Raw genomic sequence first — 22,283 nt, forward strand, 5'->3', positions numbered from 1 at the left:
TAATTTATTCATGTTTTTCTCGTTGCCATGCTCCCACCAATAACGTAGCTCCATTTTCTGTCTTTAAAAGCACACGCAACCCACAATTCCTCTATTCGCTGCGACGAAGGGCTAACGCTCGAAACGTCAGCTTTTGTAATCATTACCATAGCCAATTTACCATTTCAACTTTGTTGATATATCCAAATTATTTAGTTAAATAACGGCTACATTATGTTTAAATAACCAGTTCATAGTCTTTCATTTTCATCTCCGAGGTTCAAATACCCTCTCTATTTTCATCCTTGCTTCCGATGTATAGGTGTAAACGATTGATAACAAATTTAGTATAAAATCCACTGGTAGTCAAAAACACAAACTATGTGAAAATCATGATATCAACTCCTTTGTAATGTCAACCGACAGGCCAAATAAGAAATTGTCTCTTCAAGTTATGTAAGGTGATATGGTGAGGAGTCCACGGTTGGGTGGTTCTAGATTTTATCATTTTATTTTTGTTGACAAAAATGTCCCCTATACTTTTATGAGGGATTTCAGGAATATTTAGGCCCCAAGGAGTACATAATATTAGAGCTCTCCCCAACTGTAAGAAACTCCGCCCTTTCACGTTCTCCAATTGCATTTTCCTGAGAAGAAGTTATTGATTGAAAACATCGTACACAATCAAAATGGAAACAAGACTGCTTCATTTCTCAAGAACTGTTAAGACCTTTAATTATACGACAACAATTACATTTTCAAGAGTACCTGAGGGTTGCCTTAAGTTAAGTCAAAGAACGTACACGAAAGGCTACTACAAGCATAAGGTGGGGTAATTTCTCCTTATTTTGACAGAAAAAAAAGGGCAACAAGCAGTGAAACAGTTCTGTAACTTAGAGTTCAGTGCGCGCCTGGGCAGGCTCAAGATCTCCTGTGACATCCACAAACCCACCAATAGGGGTTCCAACTTTGATCTTCATCTTCTGGTTCGTGGTCACTTTGTCAAGATGCACCACGCGGATGGTGAGATCTTCATAACTGTGAAAGTAGATCGCCCTGTTGGTGAGGTCCTTGACTACAACCCAAGAGGTGTAATCGGCCATACTTTCATGATCATGGGATGCAGCGACTCCGTGGGGAATATCAACAGTGTTCATGATGTGCAAAGCCAAGTTCACCGCCTCATCACTTTTCTTGGCTGGATCTGCAAAGTGCACCATGGCTGCAGAACGCACCAGTCTCGACGGGGGAGTGAAATCTCCTGGTATACCAAGAAGTCCATTTCCTTGGCCAGTAGGTGGGAACGTTGTTTCACCCAAAACCAAAGGATCATGGGCGAACTTCGAAAGATGAACGTAATTGCGGAGGTTCAGCATGTGGAAGTCATAGGGTGGGGAGTTGGTCATGACACCAATTGTATTATCGTACAGTTTTGGTCCCTCTTTGGTGTACTCAATAATGATGCCGTCACCACTTTTGTCGGTAATTGAGTAGTGCAATTCAAAGGTGTTTTCTTTCAGAGGTTGTTCCCACACAAGTGGGAACGAGTCCTTTTTCCAAGCCTCTCGCACCTCTTGAGCAGTTGCAAAGTTGCCCAGAATCCAAAACGTAAACTCCAAGTTGGAAATGGCCGAGCCACATTTGCTTTTTGGGACGGCCTGGTATTTGGAAAAACCTGGAAACAGGAGAGCACCCACGGAAAGTCCAACGTCATTTTGGCCGTCACAGCCCACGGTCGAGTCCCAAGCATCAAGGTATGCGATCTTGTATTTATTGGTCCAGGTCATTGCTGGGGAACCACGGGAACAAGTCTTTGGCAGAGATGCAGTGTGACGGTAATCCTTGGGCTCCACCAAGATATGCGACAAAAGATCCACCATAAACTCCATGCTACGTCCCACCACGACTGTTTTGTCCTCGGCTGTCACTCGGATCTCGGTACAGGCGTCGGTGACAAGAAAAAGATTGAGAAGTATTTGAAGCACTAGAGCCGACTTGCAACTTATCATTTTAGAAGAGTCTGGATAACGATGCTCTAAAGAAAATTTCAAAAATATTGTCAGAACTTCTATGTTATTGATGAGTTAGGGTTACTGCCCACCTTCGCGGGTGTCCTTCGGGAAAAAATTCGGCCGGTACTTGCTTATTGAGAAGAACTTTGTTTTTAACCTTATGTACGACAAATGTTAGCTCGATTCCTTACATTTTGTTTTCCAGCCTTTTTTGTTCACACGACCTCAGTCGCTTGGGAATGTTCTGTGTACCGAAATCGTTTTGGTCAATCACTTGGTAGTTGCGTTTGCCTTTTCTATATTTCCTTTGATTTTGGGCATTCACTGGAGTAACGAGGTCAGAGAAGCACTTGAGAAAAACATTAAAGAAGAATTTGGTCAGTACAACAAAGGTAGATTTGATGGCGACTTCTTTGTCCGTAAATTGGAGCATAGTTATTAACAATGTTTGGAGCGTGGAGAGGAGTGCCAATACTGGCCTCTTTTCCTGACAAAATGGCGCCTTTTCCTACTTCTTTGGGCCTTTCTTTTCTTTGCCTTGGAACTCCTCTCTAATTCTTATTTCTGTTTTTTATCCACGAGAAATGACTTTCTACCAGCAGAGAACTTTCATGTGTGTATTTTGTCAAGTGCGCGATGTGAACAAAATAGACAAATAACACGAAATTGCCGCGAATATTCCCCCAGGGGGTCGCCCATTTACCCTGCTTAGCTAGATTGTGACACCCACCTGATTTATTAACTTTTGTTTTAAAAAAAATACGTTATCCTAAATAAGGCCCTGTTCGAACTAAGCCGAAAAACTTGGTTTGGTATTTGCAAAAAAAATTGAAAATTTTGTAACGACGAATTTTTTGTTTTCGTAATAACGTTCGCACTGGAAACGTGTGAATTATTTGTGTAACCACATATGTCAGTCAATCGAAATAGATACCGGAGATAAAATGACAGTGCGTTTTCTCTTATGTCGCTTCTGGTCAAGGATTGATCGCAAAGCAAAATGGCCCCACGAAATGCTTTAATCGCCCTTCTTTGCTGTTTGCTTGCCATGCAAAACCTTATTTCGGCTATAGTCAACAATTCCTTCTGGTTTTGTAGGGAAGGATTTTACGGATCGTCGACGCTGCCGTCGACCTGTAGAATCCTGGTTTGAAATCCTAACTTCCCCGAAGTCTTTTTCCGTAGATATTTGAAAAAGGAGAGAAAGTCATTCGACAACTTTCTAAAGCTTCTTTCATTTACGAAATATGATGACCATTTGTAGAGTATCTGTCAAGGATCGATAGATTTTCTCGCCCGACAAAAAATTGTACGCCTCCAAATCTAATTAACGGCATCTCTGAAGTTTGGTGGCACGTGCGAAAATTCTGGTGGGTCAAAAAAATCGTCGCATTGAAAATAGTTTCGCGTTGACAGATTTTTTGGCAAAACAAAAAAATATTTCGCGTAGTGCGCACAGGCCCTAATTCGGACGCTTTTTGAGATTTTAAAATTTTTCTTTTCGTAAACGTTAGCTAACTTCAATTTATTAGTCCAATAAAATAAAAAATTATTTTTTCGGCCTCTGAAAGTGGGAAGTAACCTTAAACCCTGTCACTCCTAGAAACAAGTATATCTGTTCCTACAATATCGAGACACTTTCCAGGAGACAGGCGATGAGAAAAAACCCAACAATCAACTGGCAGATATTGTTCGATCGACCTTCAAAACCGTAGAGCTGAAATTATATTAAAAATTTGTGGTAGACAGTGCGGAAATTTGATAGTAACTCTTGAAAGTGAAAGGATAAACTGAAAAGGATCCTGTTACAGTGGCAGTTTTAATGATACAAAACAACGCCCCAGTCATACTAGCTATGAGCTACTTTCACAACTAGTTTATACTGCTTTGTAAATCGCCAACAGATTTCAAAATAATTCAAAGTAAGAGTTTTGTAGAATACCGAGGAAATTCGAAAGCGGTACGGGTAAACAAAAATAAAACAAGGATGGTCAAAAATGATGACAACTTTCTTAAAGACGCTCGAAGGATTACGATACAAATGCTTCGAAAACGATAGAACGAGCAGAAACGTGTATACTAATATAAATACGAGCGTGTTTGGAATGAAAAGTGTACAATGCCTCGTCAACCTTAACGATTCCCCAGCCACCGTCCTAAGATATGACCAAAACTCTCCAGGACAATTCAAGGAGAGATAAAAAACAACAACTGAGTTTCGTGGCATCTAGAGAGCTGCAGGTAAACTCCCTCATGGAAACTGTAATCTTAATTATCATCAATGGCAAGGAAATTACTTGTGTGTGTATATGCAATGCCGGTTTACTTACCGAAGAACACGCCAAAAGGGAGCATGCTAGGTGACTTTAGAGAAAGGGTGGAGCTTCTTCCAGAGTTACGTCCAGGGAAACGTTATGGCAAGAAAACCATAACTACAAACAAGTTTGTCTTCTTATATACGGGGCGCTCTTGGAAATGAAAATAGCATTATTGTTGTCTGAAATATCAAAGTCTTCTATATTGTTGTCTGAATTGACAATCATGTGCTAGATCACCGCATGACAGATTTCGAAATGAGCAATGTAATTGTGTTTACCAGAGTGAGCATGCAATCGTGATTTCTCAGTTGTAAATTGTCGTGAATTTTCTCAAGGCAGGCGAGCCATTCGCGACATTGGTCTTCTACATAAGAAAAAATTTTTTTAGAATGCAACCTCCAAGTCACGTCTATCACACTTTTTCTCGGGTATCCAGGCTGGCATACGTGCAAACAAGTTTGTCTTCTAACATACGGTGTGCTCCTGGAAATGAAACTTTGACAGCATTATTGTTGTCTGAAATTAGTCTCCTATTGTTGTCTGTATTGATAATCATCAATCAATCAATCAATCAATCAATCAATTTATTTAACGTGGTCAGAACGCTTAGCTAAAAGCTAGTTTACAGGTACGCCACGAAATAAAAAGAGAACAGGAAATTATAAAGCCTTGTGAAGGTATATAAATTTAAATAAATTAAGAATTAAGAACTAGCTAATATTGAAATATAAGAATTTAACAATGTAGTCACCGAGTTGAATATATAAAATGTAATCATTAAAAACAGGAAATATAATTAAGGATGGATCCTCACCGCGCTAGAGTCCCGTGAGATCTAATGTTTTTGAGTAATTTTTAAAAGTAGTATATGTTTGTATCTTTCGAGACTCGTCCGGTAAAGCGTTCCATAGTTTCGATGCAGCATATCTCCATGATCTCAACCCGAAAGTTGTTGATTTTAATTACTGTTGGGAGGTCCAATAGTGTGGTGCCCCCTAAGGTTATAAGTGGAGCACCTAACTGTTATATAATAAGATCACGTAAGCTTTTTGGTCCTGCATCACTGCTTAATATCTTAAAGACAGTGGACAATATTTTCGCTAATCGCTGTTCACGAAGACTTGAGAGACCGATATGCTTACAAAGTTCCTCATAAGGCGAGGACTTATCTCTAAAAACAAAACGGAGCGCACGTTTGTTCACCAACTCTAACTTGTCAGCTGACTTCTTATTACAGAAGTGCCACGTTTCGGAGCAGTAATTAAAGTGTGGTAAAATGAAGGCTTTGTAAAGATCCCTTCTAGTCTCAAAAGACAACATTTTCTGCATCCTTTTTAACATGTGTTAGATCACATGACAATAATTGTGTTTATCAGAGTGAAAAGACAATAGCGATTTCTCAGCTGTGAATAGCCCCTATCGCATCTACGCCCACTGTACGAGAGCTCAGCGGACTTTGAAGTTTCGAAACGAGGCTATCGGGTCACACAGGTAAAACTTTCAAGTAAAATCGAAGCAAACGGCTACGTTTGGAGGCATTTTTATTCATTTTCTTAAGGATACAGTGTGTTCTCGTCATGGTTAGACATTGTATTGCGTACGGGTGCTACAGTCTATTCAGTGAATCGGCAACTGACGAGATCCACTAGATTAGGATCGAAACCGCGGTCTTGCCAAACACGTTCAACTATCAAACTAGAGGCGAGCAAAACGCACATAAAAAACCTCTCAAATAAAGAGATTACAAACGACCAGATTAATTTACTGGCAAAAGGGCTTAAATTCATTCCAACACCCGCTACAAAACAAAAACAGATCAGACAACAACTATTGTGTGACTTTGATCAGTTCGCAAGGAAAATGCGTCTGATTTACATATTCCGAGGGGAGGACAAAAAAACCCATCCCTGCCACGTCAAATGTACATCGATACCAGCAATACAAAAATCAGTAGCCCTTGAAAGCTGTTTAGAAGAGGTTAAGAGTGACCTTTCAGAAATAGAAATTACAAAGCCAAAAGATAATTTGCTTCCCGCCGAACCACAGGGGGCCCACACAAGCGACGTGTCTGGTTGTTTGTTCGAAATATAAAGAAATGTATGGGAGAACATTGAAGAGTCGTATGATGCACGATCCTCGCAGTAGAGAGCGCTCTTTATGCAATAGCGAAAATCAGGCCTGTACGGGATTCGAACCACTGACCTCTGCGATACAGACTGTTACTCTACTGTAAGGAGAGTAACAGTCAACGCAAAATCTACCAAATCGCTCAAATTCGCCATTTAGAACCACAGAAACGACAATACACAGCAAGTGAGGTAGGTTTATATTTATTTTGAGCCTTAACATAGACATTCCTCGTTATAAGTTTACGATATTACGACTCTTCAATATTCTCCCATACATTTCTTTATATTTCGAACAAACGACCAGACACGCCGCTTGTGTGGACTCCCTGTGGCCGAACACAAGGCGCTGAGGGCCTTGAAACGTGACTCTGAGTTAAACCTCAAAAGGCCGACAAAGGAACAACAAACGTAGCCATATGCATGAACAAACGCGACAAAATTTTGCCGTTGCTTTCCGAAATGACAGCCATTCTTTCAATCTTCCTTTCGTGATGCCAGGACAATTACCACTAAGAATTTTAACCTTTTCCTCGGCAGAAAAAAAAAAACGCAGATTCCAGAGTTATATGGTCAGACATGGAGTGTTTCTGGTGTTTCTCGAGAAACGTTGACCCGATAGCCTCGTCCTGAAACTGTAACTCCGCGGACCCTTTGCATTGCAGACACAAATGCGATAAGGGCTATTGTCGTGAATTTTCTCAAGGCTAGCGAGCCATTCGCGACATTGGTCTTTTACATAATAATGAAATTTTTTAGAATTCAACCTCCAAGTCACGTCTACCACACTTTTTTTCGAGTATCCAGGCTGGCATTGTAGTGATGTTTTCCCGTGAATATCTTTTACACCTCGGTGCTGGCGTTGAAATTAGAATTTCTGACCCAAGTATGCATAGGGCTATTTGGTTCATTTCCTATAACTATAAGAAGTAGAGGTGATGTTATGGCGGAAAGGCGGCAAACTTCCGGAACGAAAGAAAAATAAACTGGTCTACAATTTACTTCTAGGGTTCCCCGACCGTGCCGAAACAATCTTTCGTTTTCTGTTCACACATAGTGACTGGATAAATCAATGGCAAGTTTTAAAGTGGAGGTAGGGGACCCCATGTAGGTGAGATAACCCGCCTGTCCAGATAATTTCTTATTTTATCTTGATAACGTTTACATGATAGGTGGGGTGACTAGCCAAGGCGGGCTGCCAGGTAGGGCATAGGTCGCAAAGTTTTCATCTTTGTCGTCCAAAAGACCACAGAAAATTTAAAACCGCAACCGGAAAGCAAAACTCGCGTCAAACTGAGTCAAAGGTCGCATTTATGCAGAAAAGTGTCAGTGATGAAAACTGAAGTAGGCCAGGTACGCGTTTATTCACGTGTTGTCAGAAGACAGGAGCTCGGCTTAAAAAAAAAAAAAAAAAAACCTCCAAGGAAAAACTCGACTAGAATGTGACTTGTTGCAGCATTGCTGATAACTACCAAAGTGATACTTCTACTTTTCATTTATTTAAATCAGCAGTGAATTCAGCAGCGAATAACTCTGCAAAGTGCTCACCGGCCTCACAAGGGTTTTAATCGTTGCCCAGGCTCTCTGGGATTGTAAATTTGGCTGTGAGGATAAAGATATTGGGAACATTCGGCTCTTCCACCGAAAAAGCGGGGAACTACGACGGATTGTAATGGTTTTAAAATCCACGTCCGTCCGTGGCAAATAGAGAGCGCGACCTGAGCAATATCGCGCACTTTCTTTTTTAATTTTATCACAAATTTTCTGTTAAATTTTTATTCTCTGAGAAGTGTTGACAGTTACCGCTGTCATTCCTCTTGTCCAGCTCGAGTTTTCTGAAATCTACCTGCCCCGCCCAACCAGTACGGCGTCTTTGATGTTTTTTTCCCGATTTTCGAAGTTTTTGCCAACTGGAAAAGTTGGGGTCGCACAAGGCACTGTCCCCCGATGACAGATTTTGGCTGCAAAGTAAACAAACTCCAGCAAAATTTTACCAAGTGCGACCCATGCCTAGGGTAATCCTGTCAGTTGAAGTGACAATTTGCCATGTAAAGGTCTCAAGGTGGAGTGGGGGGGGGGGGGGGGGGGTAACCCGCTCAGCCGGGGTCGCATTCACGGCGAAAAGGTCAAAAGCGAAACACGTGGGTTTTAAAATTTTGTACATTCCCTAACCGTCCTGCACAGAACTAAAACGTTAAAACTTCAACTTTTACTTCCTCTTATAGCAATGAAACCTCGGAAGCAATTTACTCACATTTTTTCTTTGAACTCAACCCTGCATTCATGTGTTATCGAACTATTAGCGAAAATCTTAGACCATCCTTTGGGGGGAAATATATTTTGTCTCATAAGACGGAGTATGATAGGAATAACAGAGATGGGAAAGGAAGCCTAAAATGGCAGAGATCAACAGAAACCGCGATGGATACACAAGAATGGTAAAATGTTCACATTTCGGAATATTTAGCGATGTAAATCGACCATATTTCGTTTCTAATACTTTCCTCATTACGGTTCTAATAATATACATGAAAAAATTTCTCAGTTCTGATTGGTTAAGATGAATGCAGTTTTCAGTTAATTCAGTGCAGAAGAGAGTTAATTCAGTGCAAAGAAAGAAACAAACCGGACATTCTGATTGGTCAAAATGATTGGTAAATGTCAATGTCGATGTCAAGGTCAATGTCAAGGTCAGTGTCACTTGCAGGGTTTGAATAAATTATTTTTGCACGTGATGCACGCGCTTTTCTTCTGCGTAGTTATCAGAAGCTACCTCGTATTTTTTCATGTATGTTATTAATAAAAAATCACATGATTTTTTCGTGCAATTTGGAATAAATAAGCACTTGTAAATTTTTTCAAAGACCACAAATTGCACTCGCCCTACGGGCTCATGCAATTTTGTTAGTCTTTGAAAAAACTTACTCCTGCTTATTTATTCCAAATTGCACTCGAAATCATGTGATTACCTCTACAAATTGTCGCGCGTAACCTAACACCGTGTAACACAACGCGTGACGCTTTCATGTAAATACATACATGTCTGAGAATTAATCGTTCGTCTTTCTCGAGACGTGAGCTTGAGACGCCTTTGGAAACTCCCTAATTGCAACGCAACAACAACCTCGAGTAACTTCACGCCAGCACCACCTCGAGCGACTCTTACGCTTCTTTCGTGCTTAGCAACCTCCCGCGTACCTCTATCTCTGCAATAGTGTTCGCTATAGTATTTACCATTTGTTAAACGTATGCAGGCAATTCATTAAAAAATAACTATCGATTGCGTTTTTCAAGTATGCTGGGCAACTTCTTTTTAACTTAGTTACAGTCAAACCAAGACAAGCGTATATTGCAAGATTACATTAATAAATTGAAGATTTGAATGTTAACCCGCTAGTCAGGTTTCAAGAATGCAAAAAGTAATGAATTAATCATATGATCAGTGAACCCGCTTGTCGTTTCAAGAATGCAATAATAGATTGATTATTCGGTGAACTGATAGAAGCCGTATTCGTTTTGAAATGGCACGGATCACTGTTCAAATAAGAAGTCGATTTCTGAAACAAGTTCATTGGAGTGCCGACTGAGTAAGAGCACCTGCTCACGTGATTGCACTAGAATGCGGTTTGGTTATTTCTTTTTTAACATCAATAACAGCGCAAAAGCCGCGAAAATGCGATTCGTTATGCCTATTAACTCGCACAAGACGTTCTGTTTTCTCTAATGAGGGAGATGGGTTTATGAATGGCGTAGCAGCTCATCAGTAAATTATTGCTTGGGTGCGATCGCAGCCATTTGGAAAATTGCGAAAGTTTTGACAAATGTCTCCTTGCGAAAAAGTAAAAAAATATTTCTTATGCGACTCAGCCCTAAGCTAGAGCAGAGACTAGCAAAAAAAGCTCTTTGTGATTAGAAGTAATCGATACGTCAAACGGAGCTTACAAAATGATTATGTCCTCAGCAAACTAAACTCTGGAATTAGCCCGCTCAAAAGGTCAACAACTTTCCTATCTCTGTGGAGGAAATCATTGTATCATACCCTTACAAAACCATCTCTCGACAGGCTGTTATGCAGTGTGTGGCGACTGTTTTCTATATATATAACGTTATTTATTGGAAAAATGGTTGATGACATTTCTTTTCACTGAATCGCAATAAATAATTATCATATGATTATAGGGGAAACTCTCATTTCTCTTTATTTTACTCCTGCTTGATTTGAATTTTCGATCTGGAACAAGAAAACAAAATAATCGAAAACGAGCGTCTTGAAGAAAGTCATCACCATCTTTGACCATCCTTCTTTCATTTTTGTTTACCCGTACCGCTTTCGAGTTTCCTCGGTATTCTACAAAACTCTTACTTTGAATTATTTTTAAATATGTTGGTGATTTACAAAGCAGTATAAACTAGTTGTAAAAATAGCTCATAGCTAATATGACGAGGCGTCGTTAAAACTGCCACTGTAAACTATTTGACGAGGCGTGGTTTTGTATCGTTAAAACTGCCTCTGTAACCTGTTCTTTTCTTATCCTTTCACTTTTAAGAGTTATTATCAAATTTTCGCCCTGTCTGCCACACATTTTAGATTGATATAAATATGAGAAAAGCCTAGCCTTTGGCATCTGAATGTGCAACCAGCTGTGGGGAGAAACAGAGGAAGAGAAGGAGGAAGAGCTACAGTAGAGAGGTCTTTGAATTCTCATTCTCGCTCATTTTTGTCCAGGGTAATGCCGCAAGTGCAGCTCTACTTGGAGGAAGAGGGAACACAGAATCAAAGCAACAGGACTATGATCTTCAGCAGCAGAATCATGAGCCATGCCGGCATGAACTACACGCACATACACACACATACACACACATACACACACACACATACACACACACACACACCTACATACACACATACACACATACACACACACACACACACACACATACATACATAACACGTACACACTTACAACATCAACATCATTATGTAAAAGACACCGTTTAGTCCTTCTCTTACGATGGGGTCTTACATCTCAGAACTAGACGTTGACAGTGCTTTTAACATAGGTGAAACTGAAAAGGTCGAAAAAATCATCTGCCTTTGTTATTGAAATAAAACCCTATACTTTCTAGGCACCAACGTTCCTTCATTGTCACCGAATACAAGGATTTCTGTTTACTAATCTCTTGAACATTTAGGATTCATCATTAAATCGTCATCGCTGCATTAGCGAGTAGTTGTAGTACACTGGCTTTGTATAGCTCAGATATTTACCCATCCAAGCGCAAAAACCGCGAAATGACCCTGACTTTCATGAGCAACATATGAATAATCACCTTGATGATATATTGACGTCAATGGTAGTTCGCCATGAAAATAAGAACGATTCAGGGCTATTTCCCAGCCATTTAGTTGTCGATTCGTTTGAAAAGATTGAATATGATTCATGTCACGATGGACACAGTTTTATAAAATATGAAATACAGATTGCCGAGTACAAGTTTAAAATTACAAGACATTTCTTATCCTCAATGGTTATGGCGATCAATCCATTCTACACTGAACTGCGCAAAACTGTTTAGGCTCAACTGGTTATCGACGGATCTTAAATCTTAAATAATAACTGATTGCATTGTAAATTTCAGTTAGCCTATCTACCAACTTGCTTGAGGAAAACTCTTCGGGAATATGTCCACCAGGGGACGCAATTACTATAAACGCAAATTCTAGTGAGCTAGAGGGTCTGTCATGAAAGTTGAAAGCGAAAGTAGCCCTCGCACAATTATCGCTCTCAATATGAGGCAGATTTCCCACTTTTTAGATTAGCAAAAGGAAAACCGGAAGACCTATCAGTCACTTCTAAAACAAAAGCTTCAAAATTCTCTAACAATAACCGCATTACTACACTTATTTGAGGGGATGGTATGTTACAAACACTATGGCAAATATGCTAGGCGGAAGTTGTTCAGCTAAAAGCAAAAGGAAACAACAAGAGGGTACCTTTGTTTCTCAGTTTGTCAGGCTATATCCACTCACTTTCACAAAGCAGGGTCGTCGGACGTTAACCTCGTGAACTGACTGACAGATGAAGTAAAAGCTTGCGCTGATTTAGTTGCTATTTGCCCTCGGAATATTCTCAAGTTCGGAGCGAGACAATTTTGTTTATGGCCGAGGAAGATTTGGAAGAGAGAAACTCCCTTCCCAATTCACGGGGTCTGTGTTTCACTGGAGCCTTACGGGCAAAAACCGATGAATGATACTGGTTTTTTTCCATCTGCTTAGGGAAATTGGACTTACTGCGAAGGCATTTCACATGTTTAGTTTACAAAAAAATATGCAGAGGAGTTTTCGAAAAATGTTTGCTAAATCGAATTAGAAGCTTTTGTGTTTATACCAAAAAAACATTGCGTGACTCTGTCCCTAACAAGAATGTAACGAACTTTGTTCGATGTTCTGATTGATTGCTGCAAAGTTTATTGTAATGAGGCAAATAGAATAGTTCTCTCCGAGTGTCACGCGATCTAACTCCACACGGAAAATAATTCGAATTCAGAGAAAAAGTCACACACATAGGTGAATCATGTCAGCCATTTTCTTGTTCAAAAGCGCCTCGCGCTTGCCTCCGTTTGATTAAAACGAAAAGGAAAAAAATACGCCTGTTCTGCAAGCTACATTGAAGCGAAGGTAGCGCAGCCTGGCATATTTGCTCCCTCAGAGCTCAACGGAGTTAACACTGGGAACATCATGGTTTGTGTTCAAGAGTTACTTTAATAATTACATGTCAATTAGTATTAATATCTTTTTAATACCTTCAAACAAATTATTTGGACGTATTGAATGATATCGTAACGTTCAGTTGGTCATGTGTAGTTTTCATTCACTGCACCATAGCAAAAAGATTTATGGATATCATGATCCAAATCTTGGTTGCCATAAGCTGGGCGCTTATGAGAAACATTTGGGTTTTCTTCATAAAAATTCTAAACAGGAGACGTGCAAATAATAAAGAACGGAAAAAGCTGTATTAGTTGCATGGGTTTACTGTAAAGATGACTTATACCTTCTCAATACAAAGAACAGTAAAGTATAGTGGCAAGAAAAAATCAGTTCGCTAAAATAATTCCAATCTAAATATTTTCGTGAACTTGCTTCTGAGATCTGTAATAGTACTTTATAAACAGGCGAACAACTAAAAGACAGCTAAAAAATTTAACAAAACCTCCTAAGTAAATCCTTCTGTTGTTCCATAAGTCCAGGTTCGTCACTTTGTTGTTTCCACAAGGCAACAGGTTCTTGTACCTAAAAAATATCACGAAGTTTGGACGGTTTTAAAATAAAGTTGGAAACGCTGAGAGAGAAAACGAGAGAACGTGGCACATGCCTTGAACGTTCATGAGCCTATCCAGTAGGAGCACATGTCATAAATGAGGGACACGGTACTAAGACATTTACAACAGCCAATCAGAACAACGACAACAGTACGAGGAACCAATAAGAACGTAGAGAAAATTCTCGGGAAACAAGACGCCTGTGATCAGGTTATGAGTGGAGTGACTGGTAAAGTCCAGGATGATCTGGTTGAGTAAGAGGACGAGAGTCTTAATGAATCGCAAAGAATATTCAAGGAAAACCGGAAAGGAAGAAATTTCCCACTTTTGAACCCAAAAAATATTACTCTATCGGTTTTGATAGTCTAGTCATGACAAAGATAAACAACAAACAATACACGTGCAGCTACTAAGGGAAGGTCAGGGTATTTTCGGAATTTGATAAATTGATCTTAAGCAACATTCTTAGTATACTCATTTTAACAAAGCCATTCGCTCTTTCGAAGGACGAACGCTCCAAACGTCAGCTTAGATACTCTTTACGGTGGCGGCCAATTTACATTATCAACTCAGTTGACGCAACACCAAGTTATCTCATTTCACAAATTCAAGAAAAATCTTTAGGAGTTTGTTGAGGGAAATAGACACTGCCGTCATCAACTTACGCTCTCCTTGGAGATATTTTCTCGAGCATTTGAGCCAGTTTGAACTCCATACCCTGAAGGACATCTTTTCCCTTTATAAGGTCATTGTTCAATTGTTCTGCATCAGATAGCAACAGATCTTTTTCGGCAACAACTTGTTTAAGCTTCTCTTTGAGGTCTACCTCCTTCTTTTCACCTTCACTGTCCTTATCCAACAACTGCTTTTCCAGATCTTGGATTTGCTTTTCCAGTTGTGCACAAACTTGTTTTGACCTACTAAGTTTATCTTCCAGTGGATTTATCTGTGCATATAAATTATCTAAGTGATCAGTAATTCTAGCAAGATCTTGGCTTTGTTCAGATGCCCACCTTGATAAATCAGCTGCAGCCATCAAGGATTGCCGCAAGAGTTTTTTCTGCTTTGCCAGTGAAGATGGAAGTCCTTGAGATTCACATACTTTAATCACCATGTTACCAACTTCAATAAGATTTTGTTGTGTTCTAGCACAAGCTTCACATGGAATAAACGCAGTGTCATAAGTCTGTGTTGATGACTCTTGACAAGTCTTTGCATGAGTAACATCTTCCACAGCAAGAGTAAGCTCCTGGGAGGGTGTAGAACTTTCTAGAGATAACTCCTGAGATGGAGAGGGAATCAACTTCACAGAAGTTCTATTAGCACTTTGGCTTTCAATTTTGCCTTGGACAACAGAAGATTTGCCTGATTTTTTATCTGAAGCTTGCTTCAAGAGTTTAACCGCACCCTGCAGATCTGTTATGGTGTCTTCCATCTTTGACATTGTTTTGTTTTTGGCTTCGCTCTAGAAAACACAAAACAACTTCCATAAGTTAAAATCACCACAGGTGATCAATACCTCATTTCTCTTTTTTTAAACACAAGATCAAGGAGATCAGTACTAAAAAAAAAAAACTATGAGGAAGGTAACACAAACTATTATGTTGCGGGCTTAATCTTACCACCTCCACTTGCAATAGAAACCTCCATATCTTACTTGTTCATGTTTCTCCAAGGTCTTGTTCCTGGCCTGCGTTTTTCCCAATTCGATAGAAGTGTCTTTGAGTTTCACTTGTGAGTCATCCATTTCTACTTTCATCTGTTGCACGTCAGACTCTACCTCTTTAGACTCCTTGTCTAACTCTGTTGACAGCTTGTTGTTTTCTTCACCTGGGTGAAAGAAAAAACATATATGAAGCAAGCAACAATGATCAATTTTCTGTGTTGTCTTGTGTCTGTTTTGGTGCACTGAAAAATAACCCCTTCATGCAGATGCATTTTTAGTCCTCTCTCCATTATTTCCTCAAGTTTGTCATAAGGGGACCCTGTTTGATTTTGATTCCCCTCCCAGCAAGTTACCTGCTGTTTCTGTTCGTCTGAGATCACAACAACATATACCATCAGAATAAGAATACGATGATAAATTTTGAGCTCAGCTATGAGTCTTGAGCGTGAGACGAAGAAAAAAATTGTTTTCATGAGGAATTGACCCTCAGACATTTTTGGTTAAGCATTGAAGCGCGGAATCCAAAGGTCTTGGGCTATATCCCTGCACTTATTGGTTAGCTCTTACCAGTCTTACCTTGAGCTATTGTTGTCACTTTTTCGACAATTACTCGAGAGAGGATTCTTACCGAAAACAGCGCTGCGCCATTTAGCAACAAGATCATTACACTGCCTTTCCCAGTTGTATTTTTTTTTGTAAAAGGTAAGCAGATTGGTTACTTTCTTCATGACCCGTTTTCTCGTCTTTCATCCAAGCCTGTTTTATTTTGTCGGCCCACACTGGGATCCTGGGAATCAATCACATAGATTGAACCAAATGGGATCTTGCTGAGTGCCTCTCCAAATCCCGTGTTCCGACTCACAAGGACAGGTAGGCCAGCAGATAAAGCTTCAAGCGCTGTTAGTCCAAAGCCATCCGTCCGGGAAGGCATGATCGCAAGATCCACTTCACAAAATAACCTGATAATTAAGATCATGTTTGGTCTCAAGGAAACCTCTTACATCAAGGTTTTTGGGAGAAATACCGCACTCCAAAAACCTATCAGTAACCTGTTGAAGGTCTTCCTTGCAAGCACCGGCGAAGATAAGTATTGTGTCACTTAGCCTGGCAACCGCTTTAGCTGCGACGTCAAATCCTTTCAGTTTGAAATCTTCCTTATCTCCACGGCCAAATGTTAAAACTCGACACCTTTTGCTCTCTCTAGGTACGTGTTCTATCTCAGAGTATTCGTCAAAAATTCCAGGTATGAGAATTACAACAGGAATTTTACACCAGCCAATACAATGTTGAAATAACTCACCCAACTTTGGCCCAACTCCAACGACAAAGTCAGCCTTTTCACACAGTTCAACTTCAATTTTGTGCTTATCATCACTTCTTGCGACGGAACCCTGGTAGGATTTGCACATGCCCAGTTCCTTTGGTGCAGTGTGAGCAACTTGGACCCACTTGCACTGGCGTCTCTCTCTGATAACTTTTGCGTGAGCGCCAAGGACAGCCCCATGGCCAATTACTAAGTCAATTTGGAGATCATCGGGTGGAAAAAGGAGCCAAACATGTTCCTCAAGGCCAAGCTGCTTTGTTGCCTTAACAACCTTGATGTTATTTAAGATGGCGTCCTTCTTTTCCTCTTCACTGCATTCAAGAAGGAAGACTGTAACCTCGACCAACGGGTGTTTAGCTAACTGTCTGGCAAGTATTCTGTTCAGTGTTGACATCTCTCCCTTCCTGGACCACCACTCAGATGACAAAAGCAAAACGTTCAGTTTCTTAGGAGGTGAACTTGCGGCTTTCTGTAAGGTGGACAGCATGTCAGCACCACAAACGTACGTAAAGCTAACAAGACAACAAAAACCCAAGGCACTTACAGCTGATCTGGGGAACGGGCGGGTGATGAATCTCCGGGGGAGGCAAAGCTGAAGGAACTAATCATGCAATGATCGATCCATTAGAAGTTTCAAACCCCCCCTCCCCTTCCCCAGAATTCCCCCCAGCATTAGAACTTTTGAACTTTTAAAGATTGGTTTGTTCAAATTCAGATAAGTTTCCACCCCCGGGCAAAAATTTTGTTTAAGTGTTCTACCGAATTCTTTTTGTAAGACTCGACCGTTGACCAAACTTTAAAACCTAGCCATGCGCTCGCAAAAGTGAAGTATTGTACTTCACAATGTGCAGAAATCTGCTGAAATATCGAAAAACGTTCTGTTCTTATTTGTAACCTCCAAATATTACTAATATAGCGGAGAAGACAACTCGAACGCACAGTAGAATTCACAGTTTAATTAAATGTGGTAGGTAATCAAAATTATAAATGAATATAAAGAAATTGGTGTGAAATCACGGATGAAAAGGGCGAAGCAGAGATTGAAGACTGCAGAGTTTAAATTGAAGGTTGTAGCTGAATTTGTGTGGCTGAATTTGTGTGGTTTGAACTAAAAGAAAATACAGCAGAAACTAAACTAAGAAAATATCCCTGAGAAATGTAACACTAGCCTAATTAACAATGAAGCGATTATAAAGTGAACTAACCAACAAACTAACCAGCGACAAAAAGGAAATATTTGAAATGTAAAATAAAGAAAGACTTTCTTTGGTCTAGCTCCCAAAGATAGTAGGTAACTCATTGAGAGCAGATGGTTCCTAGATAGCAGAAAAAAATTTGGTAATATCAACAGGAACTAATGGCGATGAAGAATGAAATAATAGTAGACGTGCTTAAGGTGGCTCGTACCGGTTTTCATCTTTTTGATGGTTTGTAACTTTGAAAGAATACAACAGAAAGACTGACCAAGGCCAGTTGAACACTTTTTACGGGGTTGAATTACATAATCATTGGTTATCCAAAAATAAGTGTCATTTCGTCACTAGCAGTTTCCATGGCAACGCTTTCATAGGCTTATTCAGACGCATTTTTTTGCTTGTGGCTTAAATAATTCGAAAACTAACCCGGTGACCCCCTGATTTTTTTCAGTGATTGCTTTTGGCACTTGACAAGGAAATGCACAAAGATTTTCAAAAAATTCTACGGGGCGGAATTTCAGAAAATCTACAAAAAGGACAATTTTCACACATCACAAATTTCCTTCCGTAGAATTTTCTAGTTTTTTTTCTGATGATTTCTTTCGACGTTATTATCATATTGGAACAATAAAAAGAAGGGGTCACCGGACTTGTTTTCATGCAATAGCTTTCGTGAGTTTAGCAATTTCCACGCGCGTTTTAAAAATCTGGATTCTATAAGATCGACATTTGCTCATGATCTGTTTTAGCTACCGCTGACAATTGCGTGTGCTCGCGCGAGCAACTACGATCTGATGTTTAGAGACGTTTACTGCTAAGAAAATCATTAAACAGCCGTCAAAGACAGCCTTCCGAGCTCATCTTAGAAATCCTACACATGACTTCTGGCTATATCATACTATTTTCCTTTAAGTTTCAAAGTCTTCTTCCACTTCAGGTAGATTATCCTTCACTTGAGTTCTTTTTTCGCCGTCGCAAGATTTCATATCGGTTAAATATTTCTTTTAAATGTGAAGTGAAGCAACCTTTACTTCTCCGAAAATCGTCTTCGTTATCTTAGTTTCTATCTCCTGCATTCATAGTGGCCGCTCAACACTTCAAATACAAGCTCTTAGGTAAACTTCTCACAAAAGTAGAAAAAATTCCACGCGCCGCCATCTTTGTTTTGAATTTTCATCTTTTGATCTCGCGCTTCTTTCGCACGTTTCTCTCGCGCGCGTCACGCAAGAGTGACCTGTTCCCCGCGCGAGGAAACTGGTACGAGCCACCTTAATGAAACTGATTGAAATAAGAAACTTATTAAATATTAATCATTAACTAACGAAAGAGTAATTGTTAAAAATAAACCGGAACAAACATAAGAGGAAAGTACACGGGCTATGCGTTTCGAATAAGCACTAGTTTTCTTTGGAGCGACCAATGAAAACTTACGGACAAATACAGCGTCACGCCATCGTGATAATGTACAGGTTTATTGACAAATGATCGGTGTTGAGATAGTTTCATGTACAGTAGCCGTCTTTAAATGGCTTCGACTGTAAAATGTTGAGGTTTGAATAGGACTAAATGCAATGCACTATTGATCTGTGGTAGTTTCGAAAACGAAGACCCCCGAAAACGAAGACCTAAGACCCCCAACGAAAACGTACACCCGTTAGGAAAACGAAGACCCAATAAAAACACGACTTTTCCAGTTCTCTTGAAAAGAGTGCGCCCGGAAATTGCGGCTCAGTGGATGCGCTGCGTGCCAGTCTAAGATAACTAAATACAAAAAAAAAAACAAAAAACAAAGGAGCAACTTCAGAATACCCGTCCACATCATTTACATATGTCGGGAGGCTTTGAAGAATATTTTGCCTTTTGAGCTTACGCACACAAGGCATTGAAATAAATTACACACGTCCCTGTGGTTTCCGGTTTCTGTGAATGATTGTCGTATTGGGTCTTCGTTTTCGAATTGGGTCTTCGTTTTCGTAATGGGTCTTCGTTTTCGTAGGGGGTCTTTTAAAAACCGTCACGCAACGCATCTACCGAGCCGCAATTTCCGAGCACACTCTTTTCTGTTAGTCGGTACAATATAACAGACTACAGAATCAAGAGAACTGAAAAAGTTGTGTTTCTTTTGGGTCTTCGTTTCCGTAATGAGTCTTCCTTTTCTTAGGGGTCTTCGTTTTCGTAAGGGTCTTAGGTCTTCGTTTTCAAATCTACCATTCATCTGCAGGTTGTTTCACAACTCGTATATTTAGCTGTCAGAAAGTTCCCCCTCAGGGCATTGAATCGAGAGAGTTTAATCGCTAAGAAACGACCTTTCACATATTCATTTACGTCTCAGAGAAAAACGATCCATTTACGTTGTGTTTGTTGATGTCTTCACTTTTCAAATCTACTGATTGGCGTGTGGTTCGATGTCACGGTAAACATAATCAGTAATTTTCCTCAGCATAACCATGGGAAAAATTCTTTGTTTTCGGCTAGGTAACTGTTGGTTCGTTGGAAAGTTGGAACATGATTCAGGTTGTAAGGAACAAAGTTCCTTAATATACGGAAAGCGTGCTGACACTGAGATGCAGGTTCAAAAATTCAAGACTTTTCCTAATTAACTACTGGGTACTATGATTGTTGCGCATCGATCCCTGAGTTTCATACTGTACTGAGCAAACACCGCCGGATTGGGATCAACTTTTTATCGACGTTAAAAATTATGTTTATATTCACAGCAAACCTAACACTTAGCAGTTGCTGCCCTGAGACATATGGGAATATATTCTGGGATTCAATGACAATGAACACAAAATCTTATCAGTCGCGAGATGGAAATTCGGCGTGGCTTTCTCATAGCTAACACAAGCAGAACGAGGGGGAGTGCTTGTCGCTGTGACTGGATAGGGGAAAAATTGTCAAAGAAAACACTGGTTACCACCAACTTCAAGATTCTATATTGACCAATATAACTCAGTACCCTTGTCTCAGAGGACTTTGTGCTTAAAAAGTGCTAGACGGAAATTGTTTACAAAAGTGAAAAGAAAATACCTTCCTTTCCCTGTTTCAGCTTCCTAGCTTCAGGCACCCCCTTCCACCAAGCAGGTTAGTCTGCTGCTAACTTCGCGGAATAAAGGGAAATTAACTTAAGATGTTAACGCTGATTTGGTTTTTCTTGTCGCTACAACGCCATTTGTTTTTTGCCTTCGTCCTTCTTCGTTCTAGAGTTCTCCAAGGCTGAGGAAAATCTGGGAGAAAGAGTTATGCTTCGAGTCCAGTGTTCACGCGTCCAACCCTAGACAAAATATTTTAAATATCCTTTTCTGATACATCATCGACACGTACAGGGGCGACATATCGAAAAGTGTCTCTTAAGGCTAACCGTAACTTCAAACAGGGATAGGATAGAGTTGTCTTTCTGCCGATGCATGGTAACTTTGGAAAAACATAATAATATATTTGAGTTAACGTTCATCTTGATCCAGCGAACTAAAATAAATCCACACTGAGCAGATAATGGTTTACGTTTTAAAGTCGGTTCATTTTATTATTGCATAATATTTCTCCAAGAACAAGCGATGCATGTGCAATAAAAACATGATACTGCATTTCACTTTGTTTATAATTTTAATAGCTTCAAAAAATTACTTAGGATGTTGCAATGTTGTAAAGCTTATGTGATCATGTGTAGTTTTCATTCACTGCACCATAGCAAAAAGATTTATGGATGTCCAAATCTTTCTGTGTGTTGTACATCTTGTCACAACTCGCACAAACAAACACATTCATCGGCGTGTATCGTGTTAAGGCAGGGCTCGCGCGTCCAATGTCAAGCCCACCCCTCCCCTCATGGGCTGTTATGTCCAGGGTAGGGGCAGGAGAATGTTCCCATTCGTGTTTCTGAGTGTGTCCTTCCGCTAGTCTTCCTAAAATGCTTGCTGCATGTTTCCCACTAGCGGCAAGTTTCGCACTCAATGAAGTACTCTGTTTAGCCTCAGCAAATCTTGAAGTTGTTGCCTTTGTCCTTGTCTTAGCGGACTGGGCTCTAGGTTTCTCAGGTGGGCGAGGCTGTATTTGGTTTGACATGTAGTGGTCTGAGTACGACCGCTGTCCTTCTCTTATAGCAGATGCATGGCGCTTGTTAGAGACATTTGAGTTTTCTTCATAAAAATTCTTCACAGGAGACCTGTAAACGAGAAACACATTCAACGGAAAAAGCTGTATTAGTTGCATGAATTAACTGAAAAGATAACCTATACCCTTTCAAAACAACGAACAGTAAAATAAGGTGGTAAGAAGAAACTATTCACTAAAATAATTTTAATCTAATTCCAATATTGTCTTGAACTTGCTTTTGAGA

The 22,283-nt window shown here is 40.0% G+C and overlaps 1 protein-coding gene and 1 pseudogene across 4 annotated transcripts; both read right to left on the reverse strand.

Moving 5' to 3' along the window:
• Window positions 1–684: 684 nt before the first annotated feature.
• Window positions 685–12,811, reverse strand: LOC148718243 (uncharacterized). Of its 4 annotated transcripts, none has more exons than XM_088743679.1 (2): window positions 12,431–12,811; window positions 685–1,999 (listed from the first exon to the last, which is right to left on the reverse strand). In XM_088743679.1, exon 2 carries the CDS (start codon window positions 1,986–1,988, stop codon window positions 873–875), a length of 1,116 nt encoding a protein of 371 aa, XP_088599805.1. In that variant the 5' UTR covers window positions 1,989–1,999; window positions 12,431–12,811; the 3' UTR covers window positions 685–872. The 4 variants fall into 4 exon arrangements, with proteins under 4 accessions (XP_088599805.1, XP_088599806.1, XP_088599803.1 ...); XM_088743680.1 differs by having other exon boundaries at window positions 685–2,014; XM_088743677.1 differs by lacking the exon at window positions 12,431–12,811 and adding an exon at window positions 4,322–4,722 and having other exon boundaries at window positions 685–2,014.
• Window positions 12,812–13,293: 482 nt separating this feature from the next.
• Window positions 13,294–17,235, reverse strand: LOC148718244 (uncharacterized; annotated as a pseudogene).
• Between the last annotated feature and the right edge of the window lie 5,048 nt (window positions 17,236–22,283).

This window comes from Stylophora pistillata, chromosome 13 (assembly GCF_964205215.1).
Source record: "Stylophora pistillata chromosome 13, jaStyPist1.2, whole genome shotgun sequence".
Lineage (NCBI taxonomy): Eukaryota > Metazoa > Cnidaria > Anthozoa > Scleractinia > Pocilloporidae > Stylophora > Stylophora pistillata.

Excerpts from the sequence above, each read along its gene's own strand:
- LOC148718243 (XM_088743677.1), bottom strand. The coding sequence starts at position 4,346 with ATGCTCCCTTTTGGCGTGTTCTTCG. Across the intron at positions 2,015-4,321 it reads CCCTTTTGGCGTGTTCTTCG|AGCATCGTTATCCAGACTCT; the intron begins GTAAGTAAACCG and ends AATTTTCTTTAG.